General features: G+C 33.6%; 1 protein-coding gene across 6 annotated transcripts in view; it reads right to left on the bottom strand.

Moving 5' to 3' along the window:
- LOC118200489 (sorting nexin lst-4-like) overlaps positions 1–19,185 on the bottom strand; it is a 200,062-nt gene that overhangs the window by 78,596 nt on the left and 102,281 nt on the right. For all 6 annotated transcript variants that reach the window (XM_085809564.1, XM_085809562.1, XM_085809563.1 and 3 more), the window contains one exon: positions 2,948–3,078. In XM_085809564.1, coding sequence (XP_085665690.1) covers positions 2,948–3,078 — 131 coding nt within the window. The remainder of the gene's footprint in view (positions 1–2,947; positions 3,079–19,185) is intronic.

Below are 19,185 nucleotides of genomic sequence, written 5' to 3' on the forward strand. Positions count from 1 at the left end.
CAGGATTTTGTAAATTTCAGATTTTTAAATGGTCTTCATTGAGCAAAAGTCATATTTGGCAACATTTACTTACATATTTACAAATGCCTCACTTTAGCACTTGAAACAGCCATCTTCCCTCCTAACACTTTTGGTTACAGAATTAAAACCACTAACCATTAAGCAGATTTTAAATTTTCTTTGTCTGAGTTATCCAAAATTACAAACATACTGGAGAATACATGAGGCTATTATAAAATAGAGTTGTTAAAAGACATTAAATAGTAACATATTCACTATGCTTTAATGAGCAAAATTATATTAAAAAAATTTCATGCATGGAAAATTAGCATAGATATTCAAGAATGAACTTAATAACTTGCAACACTTTTTAATGTATATTTTTAACTAAAATTAGATAATTTTGACCAAAGTTAGGAAGCAGTTACAATTTTTCATTTCAGTAATTTATGATTCCATACTTGTTAAACAAAGGCATTCTCTAAAAAATTTTTAACTGCTCTCCATGAAAATATTAATCATCCAGGGCATGGAAACTTTTATATTTAATTTTAAAAACATAATGAGTGTTTTGTTAACAGGAGTTTTAGCTCTGTAGAGGAACACATAAACAACAGATATTTATAAAAAGCATTCCTTTTAGTTTTTAAACCATTTCGCCTTTTCTTGTTTTGAGATATATGGTGTATTTTAATTTCCTACAAAGCACATCTTTTTTTTAAGTGACATTTCTCAAGTTCCATTCTTTTGGCACAGTAATTCTACTGTATTTACCTTTCGATAAAGGACACAATAAAATAAAGATTTTGAGACATTTACAGATATTACAAATTTCTTTAAAATGACAATGTTAAATAAAAAATTCAGAAACTGATCAGATAACTAACTTCAGAGGACACAAAGCCCTTTTTATATTTGATTCATTTGAATAGTTGTGCTCCATAAAATCAAAGAAAAATCTTGGCAAGTAGAACACTTCTCCATAAGAAAGTAACAGAAGTTTCTGAAAGCTCAGATGTTGAAATATTTAAAGCATCAAATGGCTGGCTGAAGAGATCAAAACATTGTGAATAGAAACTCCAAGATTATTTGTGGTTAATCTAAATCCTCCAGAAGTTACAGATTGGTTTGCCATTGTGAACCTACTAAAACAGAGACCAGTTATCTTGAGATTGAACTGCTTTTTACAAAGGTCCAACCAGGTCTTCTTTTTCTCTGCTAAAGGCTTGGAAAGATGTAAACTTGATCCTTCGTTCAAACATAGCTGATATAGCATTAACACTTATTGGGACAAAACAAAACATGAAATAAAAGTGATATAGAATACAAATCTGATTACACAATGCTAGCAAGAGTACTGGAAGGAGCTTATATACATGTGTTAGTGGTCTTGCGCATTGCTATTGGGCATACATAAGCATAGCTGATGAATTCTCCAGTACCGGGCATTTACACTGATTTGAGAAACTTCATGAATGGTGAGTTCAGGCTATAAAAACATCGAAAAGCACATAAGAACTATTTGCCTAATGAATGACATGCCTTCATGGAGCGTTTTGTCAGGGAAACACTGAAAAAAATTCATTGACATTACACGAGAAAAAATTATGAAACACAATGCCTTCTTCTCTGGGATTGAATCCAGGTCAAACTAGCAGTATTCAGCAATCAACATTAGTTTCTTTTTGTCTTTCTTGTTTTAGTGCTTTGCTTATTTCATTTTTAGACTATTCCCTTTCCGTTTTATTATTTTTTTTTTCAATTTTTTATTGCTCCCAATATTTTATTTTACTCATTTTTAGTCTAAAATTGTTTTAATTTCTTAGGCTTTACTGTTTAGTTAAATCTGATTGTAATTCTTCATTTTTTTACTATGCCTTCAACCATTAATCATTTCACAAAATTATGTATCAGACAACAGAAATTTCTATATCACATTCACTTTTTACATAGCTGTAAACATAGAAAGTTTATCCCCAATTTCAAATGTCATCTAAATTAAATGTTACCAAAGACCTTGCAGTTGCATTTCAAAATTCTCCTAAACTGGTTTAATTTACATTGGTCAAACTACGATAGCCATCAAATTTTGTTTTAAGGAAAATTTTCTAGAAGTGTTACGAATTCATAAAAATCTTTCCATTCTTGTTCATGACCACAATTCCAATTCATCTTTACTCTCAGTTGTTAAGGAAATTACTTCAAAATTGTTTTCATTTTTTATGAATAGTGTCTGGCAGTAGCTTCACTGATGCAATCTATAGATAACAAGCATCAGTATTTCTCTCTCTATTATCACCTGAGCACAAGCTTCTCTTTCATCATTTGCAATTCCGCAGCTGAAGAAGGTAGATCTATATTTAAAACTTCAAAAATTGTCCTGAAAATCTGTGAGTATTATGCCGATTTTTGCTGTCTTAGCACTTCCTAATGCACTTTTTTTTATATTTACTGTATTTGCATTTTAAAAGATAATCAATAAATATTCATTATTAAATTATTTTTTATTATGTCAATACATGAATAAAATCTACTACTTCATTAATATACATCATAAACACATACATAGTTTTATTTCATAGTCATTTGACCATCTCTAGGAGGAAAAAAAAGTTCTGAAGAAAGCACAACCCTTTAAGGGATAAACCATCTGGTTAAAGATATACTTTGCCGGGAGGCAAAAGTGTAACTAGAGAATACGTCTAGAATCAGTATTTATGGAAATAATGCTAACAGCCACATTTTTTTAACATCCTGTAATTAAAGATCAAAATTTCAGAATAAAAAATTTTACAGCACTTCACATTTTAAAAAAGCTATATAGAAATAATTTAGACCATAACGTGTCATTTGCTGCTATGCACAAAACCCTATTAATACAGTAAAAATATATATATGTAATAACTATTTATAAGTTACAAAGTAACAACAAGAAAAATTCAGAGACCTTTTCATCAGTACAGGTAATAAAATGCTTCCATACATCACTCTGACCAAGAACTGGATGACGACAGATTCGGTTTACCCACATCTGAAGTTGAATCATTCTGTGCTCAATAAACATATCTTCATATCTTCCTATAAATTAAAATACAGATTTTCATTTAGAAATAAAACATCAAATCTATGTAAATATTATTATTACTAAACATTTGCTGAAAGTATTTTAATAAACATTGGCAGTCTTACTACCATTATGAATTTTGAATATATGCAACTAATTTTAGTGAAATTGTATCTTTTGTATAATGTAACATGAAAAGTATAAACATGAAGCAGAGAGCTATTTCACTAAATTGGCGAGAAATCGCCAAACTTTAGTGACATTTTGGTCAGTCACTGTGTAACTGTAATTTATACTGCAAATGAATCCGTTTATTGTTGCATATAAGGATACTGCAATTTATCCCTATATGCAACAATAAAGATATCCAGCCCTTATATTAACTTATATGTAACTATACATGCCTTCCAGTAATTTTGAGAAATGAGATCTACTAGAGATATCTCGGCAGTCGTGTTAAATTTGTATAAGCTTGGAGAGAACTGAGTTCTCAGTTTTTCAGTTCAGAGTACTGAGATAACTCTAGGCAAGCTTCACTCTTTAGATGCACTTTGTACTGATAGCGTTTAACATCCTCAGTAGTTCTTAGTATCAACTACTGATTGTGCTGTCATATTAAGAAGAGCTGTAGGAGTACTTTAGTAGAAAGTCCCAGGGAAAATAAATTCTATCAAGCTATCATTGGTCCTGCATGCATTCAATCCATTATGAATCCATATGCACACAACACTATGTTAAACATAAAGCATTCAAAAAGGTGCTGTCAAGTCAGAAAGTCACTATAAAATTAATTCTGCTTCTACATATGACATTTACTTTGATATTAAGTAAATTCAGACAGAAGGCTTGAGAAGCTTTCATACGAAATTAGGCAGGTGATGAACTTTTAGCACTTATGCCTCAAACCCAACTTGACATATGTACATGAGATATTAATGGGAGAAAAGATAGCACAATCCTAATTACTGCATTTCCATGAACAGACTGAAAACGGTATGTATTTCTAAATAAGGCAAAAAATAAGAATCACTTTGTAATCTAAAACTATTTAACCTGAAAAAATTACAAAATACTTATTCCTCCAAAAATTCTTTCAAGATCAGAAAAATATATACATCATAAGAAAATGTGTATTTCAGACACTAGTTCAGAAATTTAGTTGAAAATAAAGAAAAAGTGAAAACCTGATTATCCTCAAAAGCATTCATATTTTGGGAAAGAAAAGCAGAAAGCATAAATTCTGACAAAATTCAAAGCTATTAAGTGTGAAGGGCATAAAAAAATTCTAAAATTAGTCACAACCAGAACAAAAATATTTAATTACATTCAGTTCAGTATCGAAAGAGCACACATTTTATAATGAACAACACAGATTTTATAAACAAAGTACAAAGGCCGACTATACCAGCTGCTTAAAAATAACTGCATATATTGGACAGTAGATCATAAAAACATGGTTCCAGTTTAAGAAATGAATCAAATAAGGTAAACGTTCAGACTACTAATATTCAGACTACTAATACAATTTTTTGTTCATGTAGATAACTTTTTAGAAAAATATAGTAAACCCAGAAAAATCGCCAATGAGAAAATGTTTGCCATAACAAAACTGGTTCATATATAAAAATAAATACATTCATGGCACTACATCCATAGACATACCTACATAAGATTGCCATGAATATATGAAATCATAGTTAGCACCATGTAAAAGAGGATACCTACATAAGATACATAATTATGATTAAGTCTAATTAATAAGTTAAATATGGCATGATAACAAAATATTCCACACATAAACTACATTATATACTGTTTTACTAAAGCATTGCAAAATACTATGCCCACAAAAGTTGTTACATAGCCTTTATTCTTTCACAGGCTGTAGACATACACATAATTCTCCATTTAAGGAAAAAAAAAAAAAAAAAAAAAACTTTAAATAGGGAAAATATCCATGTTAAGACATTTTAAGAGTAAATTTATTAATTTTAGTAAAAAATTAAAGCATGTAACTTTTTACAAGTGCCCCCAATCCTGTAGTTAATACCGTCAAAAGTCTTTAATCCAGACTTGTCGGGACTTCGGCGATTCCGGATTATCAGTTTTTCCGGATTATAGATCATCAATTTAAATCTGGTAAGATGGCATGAAGAAATTATAAAATTTAAAATATGAAACCATAATTTATGAAATAAAGAGCAATTATGATATAAAGGGTATCAAAATATACAAAAAAGCTTAATATTTGTTTACTTTATTAAACACTTCTTTCAACGCGCACATGCATAAGGCATACATTACAGATAGTCGAAATTAGAAAATTGCAACCAGAAAACTATTTGATGTGTTAAGACACAATAACACGCCGAATAAATACTAATTCAGAAGTCAAACAACAAAAATCAGCGTTATACCTACAAAATTTTCACAGGACTAGTTTCGATGGTTTTACCGAACCATCATCTTCAGCTGCAAAACCGCAAATGAACAAGATAGGAAATAATGATTAGATAAGATAAGAAAGCCTGGACAAGAATAAGCAAGTGGCGCCATCTGTTGGCGAAACCAGAACTAAAACACAACCTCTCTAAAAGCCGAAGGCAAATTTGGATTGGAATTAGGATCGTTAACTAGAACAGAAAGATTTTTATGAATGTGAAATGCCTCTAGAAAATCCAGTTCTCCAATGGAAGATGTTTTTTGAATAATTTTGGCAGCAGAAAAATTGAAAGTGTGATTTTCGGACCAACAATGTTGAGCAACAGAAGACTTCTGTGTTTCCTTTTTTCTAACATATGCCTCATGTTCTTTGACGCGAAATTTTAAGGCTCTCTTAGTTTGGCCAATGTAAATTAAACCACACTGGCAAGGAATCCTATAAATACCCCAGGAATTCATATCCGGAATGGGGTCCTTGAGTATAGAAGTTGGAATTTTATTGATGGGAGAATAAACAACCCGAAAGTTAAATTTCTGCAAAATATGTGCAACTTTATAGCTAATTGATGGAAAGAAGGGAATGACAACAGAATTTTTATAATCTCCTAAAATAAGAGTGTGGCTTTTAGTGTGTTGAGATGAGAATTTTTTAACTGCTTGATTAATAATGTTGGGTGAAAAGCCCCTGTCAATAGCTATTGCTTTTAAATAATTTAGTTCTTCATCAAGGGCGAATTTGGAGGAGCAAACTTGAAGAGCACGGAAAACATAGGAATAAAATGAAGCTAACTTTTGTTTAGTCGGATGACATGATTTAAAGTGTGGTGGAAGGCAAACCGATGAAGGTTTACGGTAAACTGTAGTACTGAAGTTGGATGTGTTACGTGTGACCAGAATGTCGAGAAACGGAAGAGAATTGCAAGTCTCAAGTTCAAAAGTGAACTGAATAGCAGGATCAATAGAATTCATTGTTGAAAGAACTTTATTTAAATCATCTTTATTACCTTCAAACAGGGTAAAAGTATCGTCTACGTAGCGGAACCATGCCGGAAAGTTTAAAGTTTCAAACAATTTTGATTCATAATAATGCATGTAGATATCAGCCAGGATGGGACTGAGGGGGCTTCCCATGGCTAATCCCTCAGTTTGTTTGTAATATTTATTTTGGAAAACAAAATGTGTTTGTTTCAAACAGAGTTGAGTGAGAGAAATTAGCTCCTCAATTTCGATGCAAGAGAAATGAAATTCGCGAAGTCTGGTTTCTAGACATCTTAATGCACCCTCCACTGGGACATTGGTGAATAATGATTTTACATCAAAAGAAACCATGAGTAAATTACTAGGAGAAATGTTTTTAACCTTTTTTACAAACTCTATTGAATTTTTTATGGTGTAAATATTATTGTCTAATAGAGTGGAAAATCTAGAAACTAAATATTTAGCTAAAGGATACGAGGCAGTACCTAAATTTGATACAATAGGGCGGAAAGGAATACCACTTTTATGAATTTTGGGAAGAGCATATAATCTGGCACAATTCGCAACAGATGGGATAAGCGAATGTTTTAAGTTGCTTGAAATGATTTGCGAAGATTTGATCGCAGTTTTTATTTTGGATAAGTCCGAAGGTGAAGGATCTTTAGGGATCGGATTATATGGTCCTTCGTTTAAGAGTTTAGTGACACCATCGATGTAAGTGTTCTTATCCATGACGACTATCTGGCCACCTTTGTCGGCCTTTGAAATGATAATATCCGGGTTAGAATGAATTTCGCGCATTGTAGCTCTTTCTCTCGCAGTTAGATTTGGTTTTAAAGGTTTATTATTGAATTTCACATTATGAGCGATAAGATGCCTAATCATTTCTTTCTGTGAATCTGAAACTTTACTGAACTTGAAAGCTTTTTCGATAGGAGCCAAAATCTTTGGAATCGAGGGTTTACAGGTTTGTGAGAAGTTAAAATTATATTTTAGAATTCTCTCTTGTTCTTCTGAAAGACTAACATTAGAAATATTAACTATTGGCTTGATGTTTACAATGGGAAGATTTTTTGAACTACTTGAACTGGAAGACTGTAAAAGAAGTTTTTCGAATTTAACTGCAAGGGTGTTTTTATGACGGTTAACTGCATTCTCCGTTCTAGACCAAGACTTTTGTTCAAGGGCAGTGAATTTTGGATATGATTTGGCGAGTTCCAGATGAAGCTTATAGAGTTCATGTTCAATTTTGGACAATTGTTGACGTGTATCCCTTATCACGGACCGAAGTAAGGCAAGCTTGCAATTTAACAGAATTCTTGAAACGCGACTCGAAGGTTTTTGATTAGATTTGATTTGAATAAAATTGGGGATCAATTTTTTACATTTACATTTAAGTAAAAAATCAAGATGATTCAGGAATTTTTGCCGTTTCAGGCGTAATTTAGTGAAACGATTAACGGATGAAGGCATGATAAACAATGCAAAAATCAAACTAATTAACTGAGCAATAAAATACACACAAAACACAGAAAAATCCCTCGCTGAAATGAATAGAAAACAAAACGTTTCTAAGCAAAATACATGAAATCAGACAAGCAAAGCACAATATCCAAATGTACAAAACATAAACATAACTTGAAAATTGCAAAAATGTACTCACCGAAACTCCTACAATCACAAAATGGCGGCCACACCACGTGCAAAAAAGAAAGCAAAATATAAGCCTGTTTGGGGCTTCTATAATTAAGACACAATAACACGCCGAATAAATACTAATTCAGAAGTCAAACAACAAAAATCAGCGTTATACCTACAAAATTTTCACAGGACTAGTTTCGATGGTTTTACCGAACCATCATCTTCAGCTGCAAAACCGCAAATGAACAAGATAGGAAATAATGATTAGATAAGATAAGAAAGCCTGGACAAGAATAAGCAAGTGGCGCCATCTGTTGGCGAAACCAGAACTAAAACACAACCTCTCTAAAAGCCGAAGGCAAATTTGGATTGGAATTAGGATCGTTAACTAGAACAGAAAGATTTTTATGAATGTGAAATGCCTCTAGAAAATCCAGTTCTCCAATGGAAGATGTTTTTTGAATAATTTTGGCAGCAGAAAAATTGAAAGTGTGATTTTCGGACCAACAATGTTGAGCAACAGAAGACTTCTGTGTTTCCTTTTTTCTAACATATGCCTCATGTTCTTTGACGCGAAATTTTAAGGCTCTCTTAGTTTGGCCAATGTAAATTAAACCACACTGGCAAGGAATCCTATAAATACCCCAGGAATTCATATCCGGAATGGGGTCCTTGAGTATAGAAGTTGGAATTTTATTGATGGGAGAATAAACAACCCGAAAGTTAAATTTCTGCAAAATATGTGCAACTTTATAGCTAATTGATGGAAAGAAGGGAATGACAACAGAATTTTTATAATCTCCTAAAATAAGAGTGTGGCTTTTAGTGTGTTGAGATGAGAATTTTTTAACTGCTTGATTAATAATGTTGGGTGAAAAGCCCCTGTCAATAGCTATTGCTTTTAAATAATTTAGTTCTTCATCAAGGGCGAATTTGGAGGAGCAAACTTGAAGAGCACGGAAAACATAGGAATAAAATGAAGCTAACTTTTGTTTAGTCGGATGACATGATTTAAAGTGTGGTGGAAGGCAAACCGATGAAGGTTTACGGTAAACTGTAGTACTGAAGTTGGATGTGTTACGTGTGACCAGAATGTCGAGAAACGGAAGAGAATTGCAAGTCTCAAGTTCAAAAGTGAACTGAATAGCAGGATCAATAGAATTCATTGTTGAAAGAACTTTATTTAAATCATCTTTATTACCTTCAAACAGGGTAAAAGTATCGTCTACGTAGCGGAACCATGCCGGAAAGTTTAAAGTTTCAAACAATTTTGATTCATAATAATGCATGTAGATATCAGCCAGGATGGGACTGAGGGGGCTTCCCATGGCTAATCCCTCAGTTTGTTTGTAATATTTATTTTGGAAAACAAAATGTGTTTGTTTCAAACAGAGTTGAGTGAGAGAAATTAGCTCCTCAATTTCGATGCAAGAGAAATGAAATTCGCGAAGTCTGGTTTCTAGACATCTTAATGCACCCTCCACTGGGACATTGGTGAATAATGATTTTACATCAAAAGAAACCATGAGTAAATTACTAGGAGAAATGTTTTTAACCTTTTTTACAAACTCTATTGAATTTTTTATGGTGTAAATATTATTGTCTAATAGAGTGGAAAATCTAGAAACTAAATATTTAGCTAAAGGATACGAGGCAGTACCTAAATTTGATACAATAGGGCGGAAAGGAATACCACTTTTATGAATTTTGGGAAGAGCATATAATCTGGCACAATTCGCAACAGATGGGATAAGCGAATGTTTTAAGTTGCTTGAAATGATTTGCGAAGATTTGATCGCAGTTTTTATTTTGGATAAGTCCGAAGGTGAAGGATCTTTAGGGATCGGATTATATGGTCCTTCGTTTAAGAGTTTAGTGACACCATCGATGTAAGTGTTCTTATCCATGACGACTATCTGGCCACCTTTGTCGGCCTTTGAAATGATAATATCCGGGTTAGAATGAATTTCGCGCATTGTAGCTCTTTCTCTCGCAGTTAGATTTGGTTTTAAAGGTTTATTATTGAATTTCACATTATGAGCGATAAGATGCCTAATCATTTCTTTCTGTGAATCTGAAACTTTACTGAACTTGAAAGCTTTTTCGATAGGAGCCAAAATCTTTGGAATCGAGGGTTTACAGGTTTGTGAGAAGTTAAAATTATATTTTAGAATTCTCTCTTGTTCTTCTGAAAGACTAACATTAGAAATATTAACTATTGGCTTGATGTTTACAATGGGAAGATTTTTTGAACTACTTGAACTGGAAGACTGTAAAAGAAGTTTTTCGAATTTAACTGCAAGGGTGTTTTTATGACGGTTAACTGCATTCTCCGTTCTAGACCAAGACTTTTGTTCAAGGGCAGTGAATTTTGGATATGATTTAGCGAGTTCCAGATGAAGCTTATAGAGTTCATGTTCAATTTTGGACAATTGTTGACGTGTATCCCTTATCACGGACCGAAGTAAGGCAAGCTTGCAATTTAACAGAATTCTTGAAACGCGACTCGAAGGTTTTTGATTAGATTTGATTTGAATAAAATTGGGGATCAATTTTTTACATTTACATTTAAGTAAAAAATCAAGATGATTCAGGAATTTTTGCCGTTTCAGGCGTAATTTAGTGAAACGATTAACGGATGAAGGCATGATAAACAATGCAAAAATCAAACTATTTTTGCATTGTTTATCATGCCTTCATCCGTTAATCGTTTCACTAAATTACGCCTGAAACGGCAAAAATTCCTGAATCATCTTGATTTTTTACTTAAATGTAAATGTAAAAAATTGATCCCCAATTTTATTCAAATCAAATCTAATCAAAAACCTTCGAGTCGCGTTTCAAGAATTCTGTTAAATTGCAAGCTTGCCTTACTTCGGTCCGTGATAAGGGATACACGTCAACAATTGTCCAAAATTGAACATGAACTCTATAAGCTTCATCTGGAACTCGCTAAATCATATCCAAAATTCACTGCCCTTGAACAAAAGTCTTGGTCTAGAACGGAGAATGCAGTTAACCGTCATAAAAACACCCTTGCAGTTAAATTCGAAAAACTTCTTTTACAGTCTTCCAGTTCAAGTAGTTCAAAAAATCTTCCCATTGTAAACATCAAGCCAATAGTTAATATTTCTAATGTTAGTCTTTCAGAAGAACAAGAGAGAATTCTAAAATATAATTTTAACTTCTCACAAACCTGTAAACCCTCGATTCCAAAGATTTTGGCTCCTATCGAAAAAGCTTTCAAGTTCAGTAAAGTTTCAGATTCACAGAAAGAAATGATTAGGCATCTTATCGCTCATAATGTGAAATTCAATAATAAACCTTTAAAACCAAATCTAACTGCGAGAGAAAGAGCTACAATGCGCAAAATTCATTCTAACCCGGATATTATCATTTCAAAGGCCGACAAAGGTGGCCAGATAGTCGTCATGGATAAGAACACTTACATCGATGGTGTCACTAAACTCTTAAACGAAGGACCATATAATCCGATCCCTAAAGATCCTTCACCTTCGGACTTATCCAAAATAAAAACTGCGATCAAATCTTCGCAAATCATTTCAAGCAACTTAAAACATTCGCTTATCCCATCTGTTGCGAATTGTGCCAGATTATATGCTCTTCCCAAAATTCATAAAAGTGGTATTCCTTTCCGCCCTATTGTATCAAATTTAGGTACTGCCTCGTATCCTTTAGCTAAATATTTAGTTTCTAGATTTTCCACTCTATTAGACAATAATATTTACACCATAAAAAATTCAATAGAGTTTGTAAAAAAGGTTAAAAACATTTCTCCTAGTAATTTACTCATGGTTTCTTTTGATGTAAAATCATTATTCACCAATGTCCCAGTGGAGGGTGCATTAAGATGTCTAGAAACCAGACTTCGCGAATTTCATTTCTCTTGCATCGAAATTGAGGAGCTAATTTCTCTCACTCAACTCTGTTTGAAACAAACACATTTTGTTTTCCAAAATAAATATTACAAACAAACTGAGGGATTAGCCATGGGAAGCCCCCTCAGTCCCATCCTGGCTGATATCTACATGCATTATTATGAATCAAAATTGTTTGAAACTTTAAACTTTCCGGCATGGTTCCGCTACGTAGACGATACTTTTACCCTGTTTGAAGGTAATAAAGATGATTTAAATAAAGTTCTTTCAACAATGAATTCTATTGATCCTGCTATTCAGTTCACTTTTGAACTTGAGACTTGCAATTCTCTTCCGTTTCTCGACATTCTGGTCACACGTAACACATCCAACTTCAGTACTACAGTTTACCGTAAACCTTCATCGGTTTGCCTTCCACCACACTTTAAATCATGTCATCCGACTAAACAAAAGTTAGCTTCATTTTATTCCTATGTTTTCCGTGCTCTTCAAGTTTGCTCCTCCAAATTCGCCCTTGATGAAGAACTAAATTATTTAAAAGCAATAGCTATTGACAGGGGCTTTTCACCCAACATTATTAATCAAGCAGTTAAAAAATTCTCATCTCAACACACTAAAAGCCACACTCTTATTTTAGGAGATTATAAAAATTCTGTTGTCATTCCCTTCTTTCCATCAATTAGCTATAAAGTTGCACATATTTTGCAGAAATTTAACTTTCGGGTTGTTTATTCTCCCATCAATAAAATTCCAACTTCTATACTCAAGGACCCCATTCCGGATATGAATTCCTGGGGTATTTATAGGATTCCTTGCCAGTGTGGTTTAATTTACATTGGCCAAACTAAGAGAGCCTTAAAATTTCGCGTCAAAGAACATGAGGCATATGTTAGAAAAAAGGAAACACAGAAGTCTTCTGTTGCTCAACATTGTTGGTCCGAAAATCACACTTTCAATTTTTCTGCTGCCAAAATTATTCAAAAAACATCTTCCATTGGAGAACTGGATTTTCTAGAGGCATTTCACATTCATAAAAATCTTTCTGTTCTAGTTAACGATCCTAATTCCAATCCAAATTTGCCTTCGGCTTTTAGAGAGGTTGTGTTTTAGTTCTGGTTTCGCCAACAGATGGCGCCACTTGCTTATTCTTGTCCAGGCTTTCTTATCTTATCTAATCATTATTTCCTATCTTGTTCATTTGCGGTTTTGCAGCTGAAGATGATGGTTCGGTAAAACCATCGAAACTAGTCCTGTGAAAATTTTGTAGGTATAACGCTGATTTTTGTTGTTTGACTTCTGAATTAGTATTTATTCGGCGTGTTATTGTGTCTTAATTATAGAAGCCCCAAACAGGCTTATATTTTGCTTTCTTTTTTGCACGTGGTGTGGCCGCCATTTTGTGATTGTAGGAGTTTCGGTGAGTACATTTTTGCAATTTTCAAGTTATGTTTATGTTTTGTACATTTGGATATTGTGCTTTGCTTGTCTGATTTCATGTATTTTGCTTAGAAACGTTTTGTTTTCTATTCATTTCAGCGAGGGATTTTTCTGTGTTTTGTGTGTATTTTATTGCTCAGTTAATTAGTTTGATTTTTGCATTGTTTATCATGCCTTCATCCGTTAATCGTTTCACTAAATTACGCCTGAAACGGCAAAAATTCCTGAATCATCTTGATTTTTTACTTAAATGTAAATGTAAAAAATTGATCCCCAATTTTATTCAAATCAAATCTAATCAAAAACCTTCGAGTCGCGTTTCAAGAATTCTGTTAAATTGCAAGCTTGCCTTACTTCGGTCCGTGATAAGGGATACACGTCAACAATTGTCCAAAATTGAACATGAACTCTATAAGCTTCATCTGGAACTCGCTAAATCATATCCAAAATTCACTGCCCTTGAACAAAAGTCTTGGTCTAGAACGGAGAATGCAGTTAACCGTCATAAAAACACCCTTGCAGTTAAATTCGAAAAACTTCTTTTACAGTCTTCCAGTTCAAGTAGTTCAAAAAATCTTCCCATTGTAAACATCAAGCCAATAGTTAATATTTCTAATGTTAGTCTTTCAGAAGAACAAGAGAGAATTCTAAAATATAATTTTAACTTCTCACAAACCTGTAAACCCTCGATTCCAAAGATTTTGGCTCCTATCGAAAAAGCTTTCAAGTTCAGTAAAGTTTCAGATTCACAGAAAGAAATGATTAGGCATCTTATCGCTCATAATGTGAAATTCAATAATAAACCTTTAAAACCAAATCTAACTGCGAGAGAAAGAGCTACAATGCGCGAAATTCATTCTAACCCGGATATTATCATTTCAAAGGCCGACAAAGGTGGCCAGATAGTCGTCATGGATAAGAACACTTACATCGATGGTGTCACTAAACTCTTAAACGAAGGACCATATAATCCGATCCCTAAAGATCCTTCACCTTCGGACTTATCCAAAATAAAAACTGCGATCAAATCTTCGCAAATCATTTCAAGCAACTTAAAACATTCGCTTATCCCATCTGTTGCGAATTGTGCCAGATTATATGCTCTTCCCAAAATTCATAAAAGTGGTATTCCTTTCCGCCCTATTGTATCAAATTTAGGTACTGCCTCGTATCCTTTAGCTAAATATTTAGTTTCTAGATTTTCCACTCTATTAGACAATAATATTTACACCATAAAAAATTCAATAGAGTTTGTAAAAAAGGTTAAAAACATTTCTCCTAGTAATTTACTCATGGTTTCTTTTGATGTAAAATCATTATTCACCAATGTCCCAGTGGAGGGTGCATTAAGATGTCTAGAAACCAGACTTCGCGAATTTCATTTCTCTTGCATCGAAATTGAGGAGCTAATTTCTCTCACTCAACTCTGTTTGAAACAAACACATTTTGTTTTCCAAAATAAATATTACAAACAAACTGAGGGATTAGCCATGGGAAGCCCCCTCAGTCCCATCCTGGCTGATATCTACATGCATTATTATGAATCAAAATTGTTTGAAACTTTAAACTTTCCGGCATGGTTCCGCTACGTAGACGATACTTTTACCCTGTTTGAAGGTAATAAAGATGATTTAAATAAAGTTCTTTCAACAATGAATTCTATTGATCCTGCTATTCAGTTCACTTTTGAACTTGAGACTTGCAATTCTCTTCCGTTTCTCGACATTCTGGTCACACGTAACACATCCAACTTCAGTACTACAGTTTACCGTAAACCTTCATCGGTTTGCCTTCCACCACACTTTAAATCATGTCATCCGACTAAACAAAAGTTAGCTTCATTTTATTCCTATGTTTTCCGTGCTCTTCAAGTTTGCTCCTCCAAATTCGCCCTTGATGAAGAACTAAATTATTTAAAAGCAATAGCTATTGACAGGGGCTTTTCACCCAACATTATTAATCAAGCAGTTAAAAAATTCTCATCTCAACACACTAAAAGCCACACTCTTATTTTAGGAGATTATAAAAATTCTGTTGTCATTCCCTTCTTTCCATCAATTAGCTATAAAGTTGCACATATTTTGCAGAAATTTAACTTTCGGGTTGTTTATTCTCCCATCAATAAAATTCCAACTTCTATACTCAAGGACCCCATTCCGGATATGAATTCCTGGGGTATTTATAGGATTCCTTGCCAGTGTGGTTTAATTTACATTGGCCAAACTAAGAGAGCCTTAAAATTTCGCGTCAAAGAACATGAGGCATATGTTAGAAAAAAGGAAACACAGAAGTCTTCTGTTGCTCAACATTGTTGGTCCGAAAATCACACTTTCAATTTTTCTGCTGCCAAAATTATTCAAAAAACATCTTCCATTGGAGAACTGGATTTTCTAGAGGCATTTCACATTCATAAAAATCTTTCTGTTCTAGTTAACGATCCTAATTCCAATCCAAATTTGCCTTCGGCTTTTAGAGAGGTTGTGTTTTAGTTCTGGTTTCGCCAACAGATGGCGCCACTTGCTTATTCTTGTCCAGGCTTTCTTATCTTATCTAATCATTATTTCCTATCTTGTTCATTTGCGGTTTTGCAGCTGAAGATGATGGTTCGGTAAAACCATCGAAACTAGTCCTGTGAAAATTTTGTAGGTATAACGCTGATTTTTGTTGTTTGACTTCTGAATTAGTATTTATTCGGCGTGTTATTGTGTCTTAATTATAGAAGCCCCAAACAGGCTTATATTTTGCTTTCTTTTTTGCACGTGGTGTGGCCGCCATTTTGTGATTGTAGGAGTTTCGGTGAGTACATTTTTGCAATTTTCAAGTTATGTTTATGTTTTGTACATTTGGATATTGTGCTTTGCTTGTCTGATTTCATGTATTTTGCTTAGAAACGTTTTGTTTTCTATTCATTTCAGCGAGGGATTTTTCTGTGTTTTGTGTGTATTTTATTGCTCAGTTAATTAGTTTGATTTTTGCATTGTTTATCATGCCTTCATCCGTTAATCGTTTCACTAAATTACGCCTGAAACGGCAAAAATTCCTGAATCATCTTGATTTTTTACTTAAATGTAAATGTAAAAAATTGATCCCCAATTTTATTCAAATCAAATCTAATCAAAAACCTTCGAGTCGCGTTTCAAGAATTCTGTTAAATTGCAAGCTTGCCTTACTTCGGTCCGTGATAAGGGATACACGTCAACAATTGTCCAAAATTGAACATGAACTCTATAAGCTTCATCTGGAACTCGCTAAATCATATCCAAAATTCACTGCCCTTGAACAAAAGTCTTGGTCTAGAACGGAGAATGCAGTTAACCGTCATAAAAACACCCTTGCAGTTAAATTCGAAAAACTTCTTTTACAGTCTTCCAGTTCAAGTAGTTCAAAAAATCTTCCCATTGTAAACATCAAGCCAATAGTTAATATTTCTAATGTTAGTCTTTCAGAAGAACAAGAGAGAATTCTAAAATATAATTTTAACTTCTCACAAACCTGTAAACCCTCGATTCCAAAGATTTTGGCTCCTATCGAAAAAGCTTTCAAGTTCAGTAAAGTTTCAGATTCACAGAAAGAAATGATTAGGCATCTTATCGCTCATAATGTGAAATTCAATAATAAACCTTTAAAACCAAATCTAACTGCGAGAGAAAGAGCTACAATGCGCGAAATTCATTCTAACCCGGATATTATCATTTCAAAGGCCGACAAAGGTGGCCAGATAGTCGTCATGGATAAGAACACTTACATCGATGGTGTCACTAAACTCTTAAACGAAGGACCATATAATCCGATCCCTAAAGATCCTTCACCTTCGGACTTATCCAAAATAAAAACTGCGATCAAATCTTCGCAAATCATTTCAAGCAACTTAAAACATTCGCTTATCCCATCTGTTGCGAATTGTGCCAGATTATATGCTCTTCCCAAAATTCATAAAAGTGGTATTCCTTTCCGCCCTATTGTATCAAATTTAGGTACTGCCTCGTATCCTTTAGCTAAATATTTAGTTTCTAGATTTTCCACTCTATTAGACAATAATATTTACACCATAAAAAATTCAATAGAGTTTGTAAAAAAGGTTAAAAACATTTCTCCTAGTAATTTACTCATGGTTTCTTTTGATGTAAAATCATTATTCACCAATGTCCCAGTGGAGGGTGCATTAAGATGTCTAGAAACCAGACTTCGCGAATTTCATTTCTCTTGCATCGAAATTGAGGAGCTAATTTCTCTCACTCAACTCTGTTTGAAACAAACACATTTTGTTTTCCAAAATAAATATTACAAACAAACTGAGGGATTAGCCATGGGAAGCCCCCTCAGTCCCATCCTGGCTGATATCTACATGCATTATTATGAATCAAAATTGTTTGAAACTTTAAACTTTCCGGCATGGTTCCGCTACGTAGACGATACTTTTACCCTGTTTGAAGGTAATAAAGATGATTTAAATAAAGTTCTTTCAACAATGAATTCTATTGATCCTGCTATTCAGTTCACTTTTGAACTTGAGACTTGCAATTCTCTTCCGTTTCTCGACATTCTGGTCACACGTAACACATCCAACTTCAGTACTACAGTTTACCGTAAACCTTCATCGGTTTGCCTTCCACCACACTTTAAATCATGTCATCCGACTAAACAAAAGTTAGCTTCATTTTATTCCTATGTTTTCCGTGCTCTTCAAGTTTGCTCCTCCAAATTCGCCCTTGATGAAGAACTAAATTATTTAAAAGCAATAGCTATTGACAGGGGCTTTTCACCCAACATTATTAATCAAGCAGTTAAAAAATTCTCATCTCAACACACTAAAAGCCACACTCTTATTTTAGGAGATTATAAAAATTCTGTTGTCATTCCCTTCTTTCCATCAATTAGCTATAAAGTTGCACATATTTTGCAGAAATTTAACTTTCGGGTTGTTTATTCTCCCATCAATAAAATTCCAACTTCTATACTCAAGGACCCCATTCCGGATATGAATTCCTGGGGTATTTATAGGATTCCTTGCCAGTGTGGTTTAATTTACATTGGCCAAACTAAGAGAGCCTTAAAATTTCGCGTCAAAGAACATGAGGCATATGTTAGAAAAAAGGAAACACAGAAGTCTTCTGTTGCTCAACATTGTTGGTCCGAAAATCACACTTTCAATTTTTCTGCTGCCAAAATTATTCAAAAAACATCTTCCATTGGAGAACTGGATTTTCTAGAGGCATTTCACATTCATAAAAATCTTTCTGTTCTAGTTAACGATCCTAATTCCAATCCAAATTTGCCTTCGGCTTTTAGAGAGGTTGTGTTTTAGTTCTGGTTTCGCCAACAGATGGCGCCACTTGCTTATTCTTGTCCAGGCTTTCTTATCTTATCTAATCATTATTTCCTATCTTGTTCATTTGCGGTTTTGCAGCTGAAGATGATGGTTCGGTAAAACCATCGAAACTAGTCCTGTGAAAATTTTGTAGGTATAACGCTGATTTTTGTTGTTTGACTTCTGAATTAGTATTTATTCGGCGTGTTATTGTGTCTTAATTATAGAAGCCCCAAACAGGCTTATATTTTGCTTTCTTTTTTGCACGTGGTGTGGCCGCCATTTTGTGATTGTAGGAGTTTCGGTGAGTACATTTTTGCAATTTTCAAGTTATGTTTATGTTTTGTACATTTGGATATTGTGCTTTGCTTGTCTGATTTCATGTATTTTGCTTAGAAACGTTTTGTTTTCTATTC

Source organism: Stegodyphus dumicola, chromosome X2 (assembly GCF_044657685.1).
Source record: "Stegodyphus dumicola isolate Sdum_Otavi_A_Nest chromosome X2, ASM4465768v1".
Lineage (NCBI taxonomy): Eukaryota > Metazoa > Arthropoda > Arachnida > Araneae > Eresidae > Stegodyphus > Stegodyphus dumicola.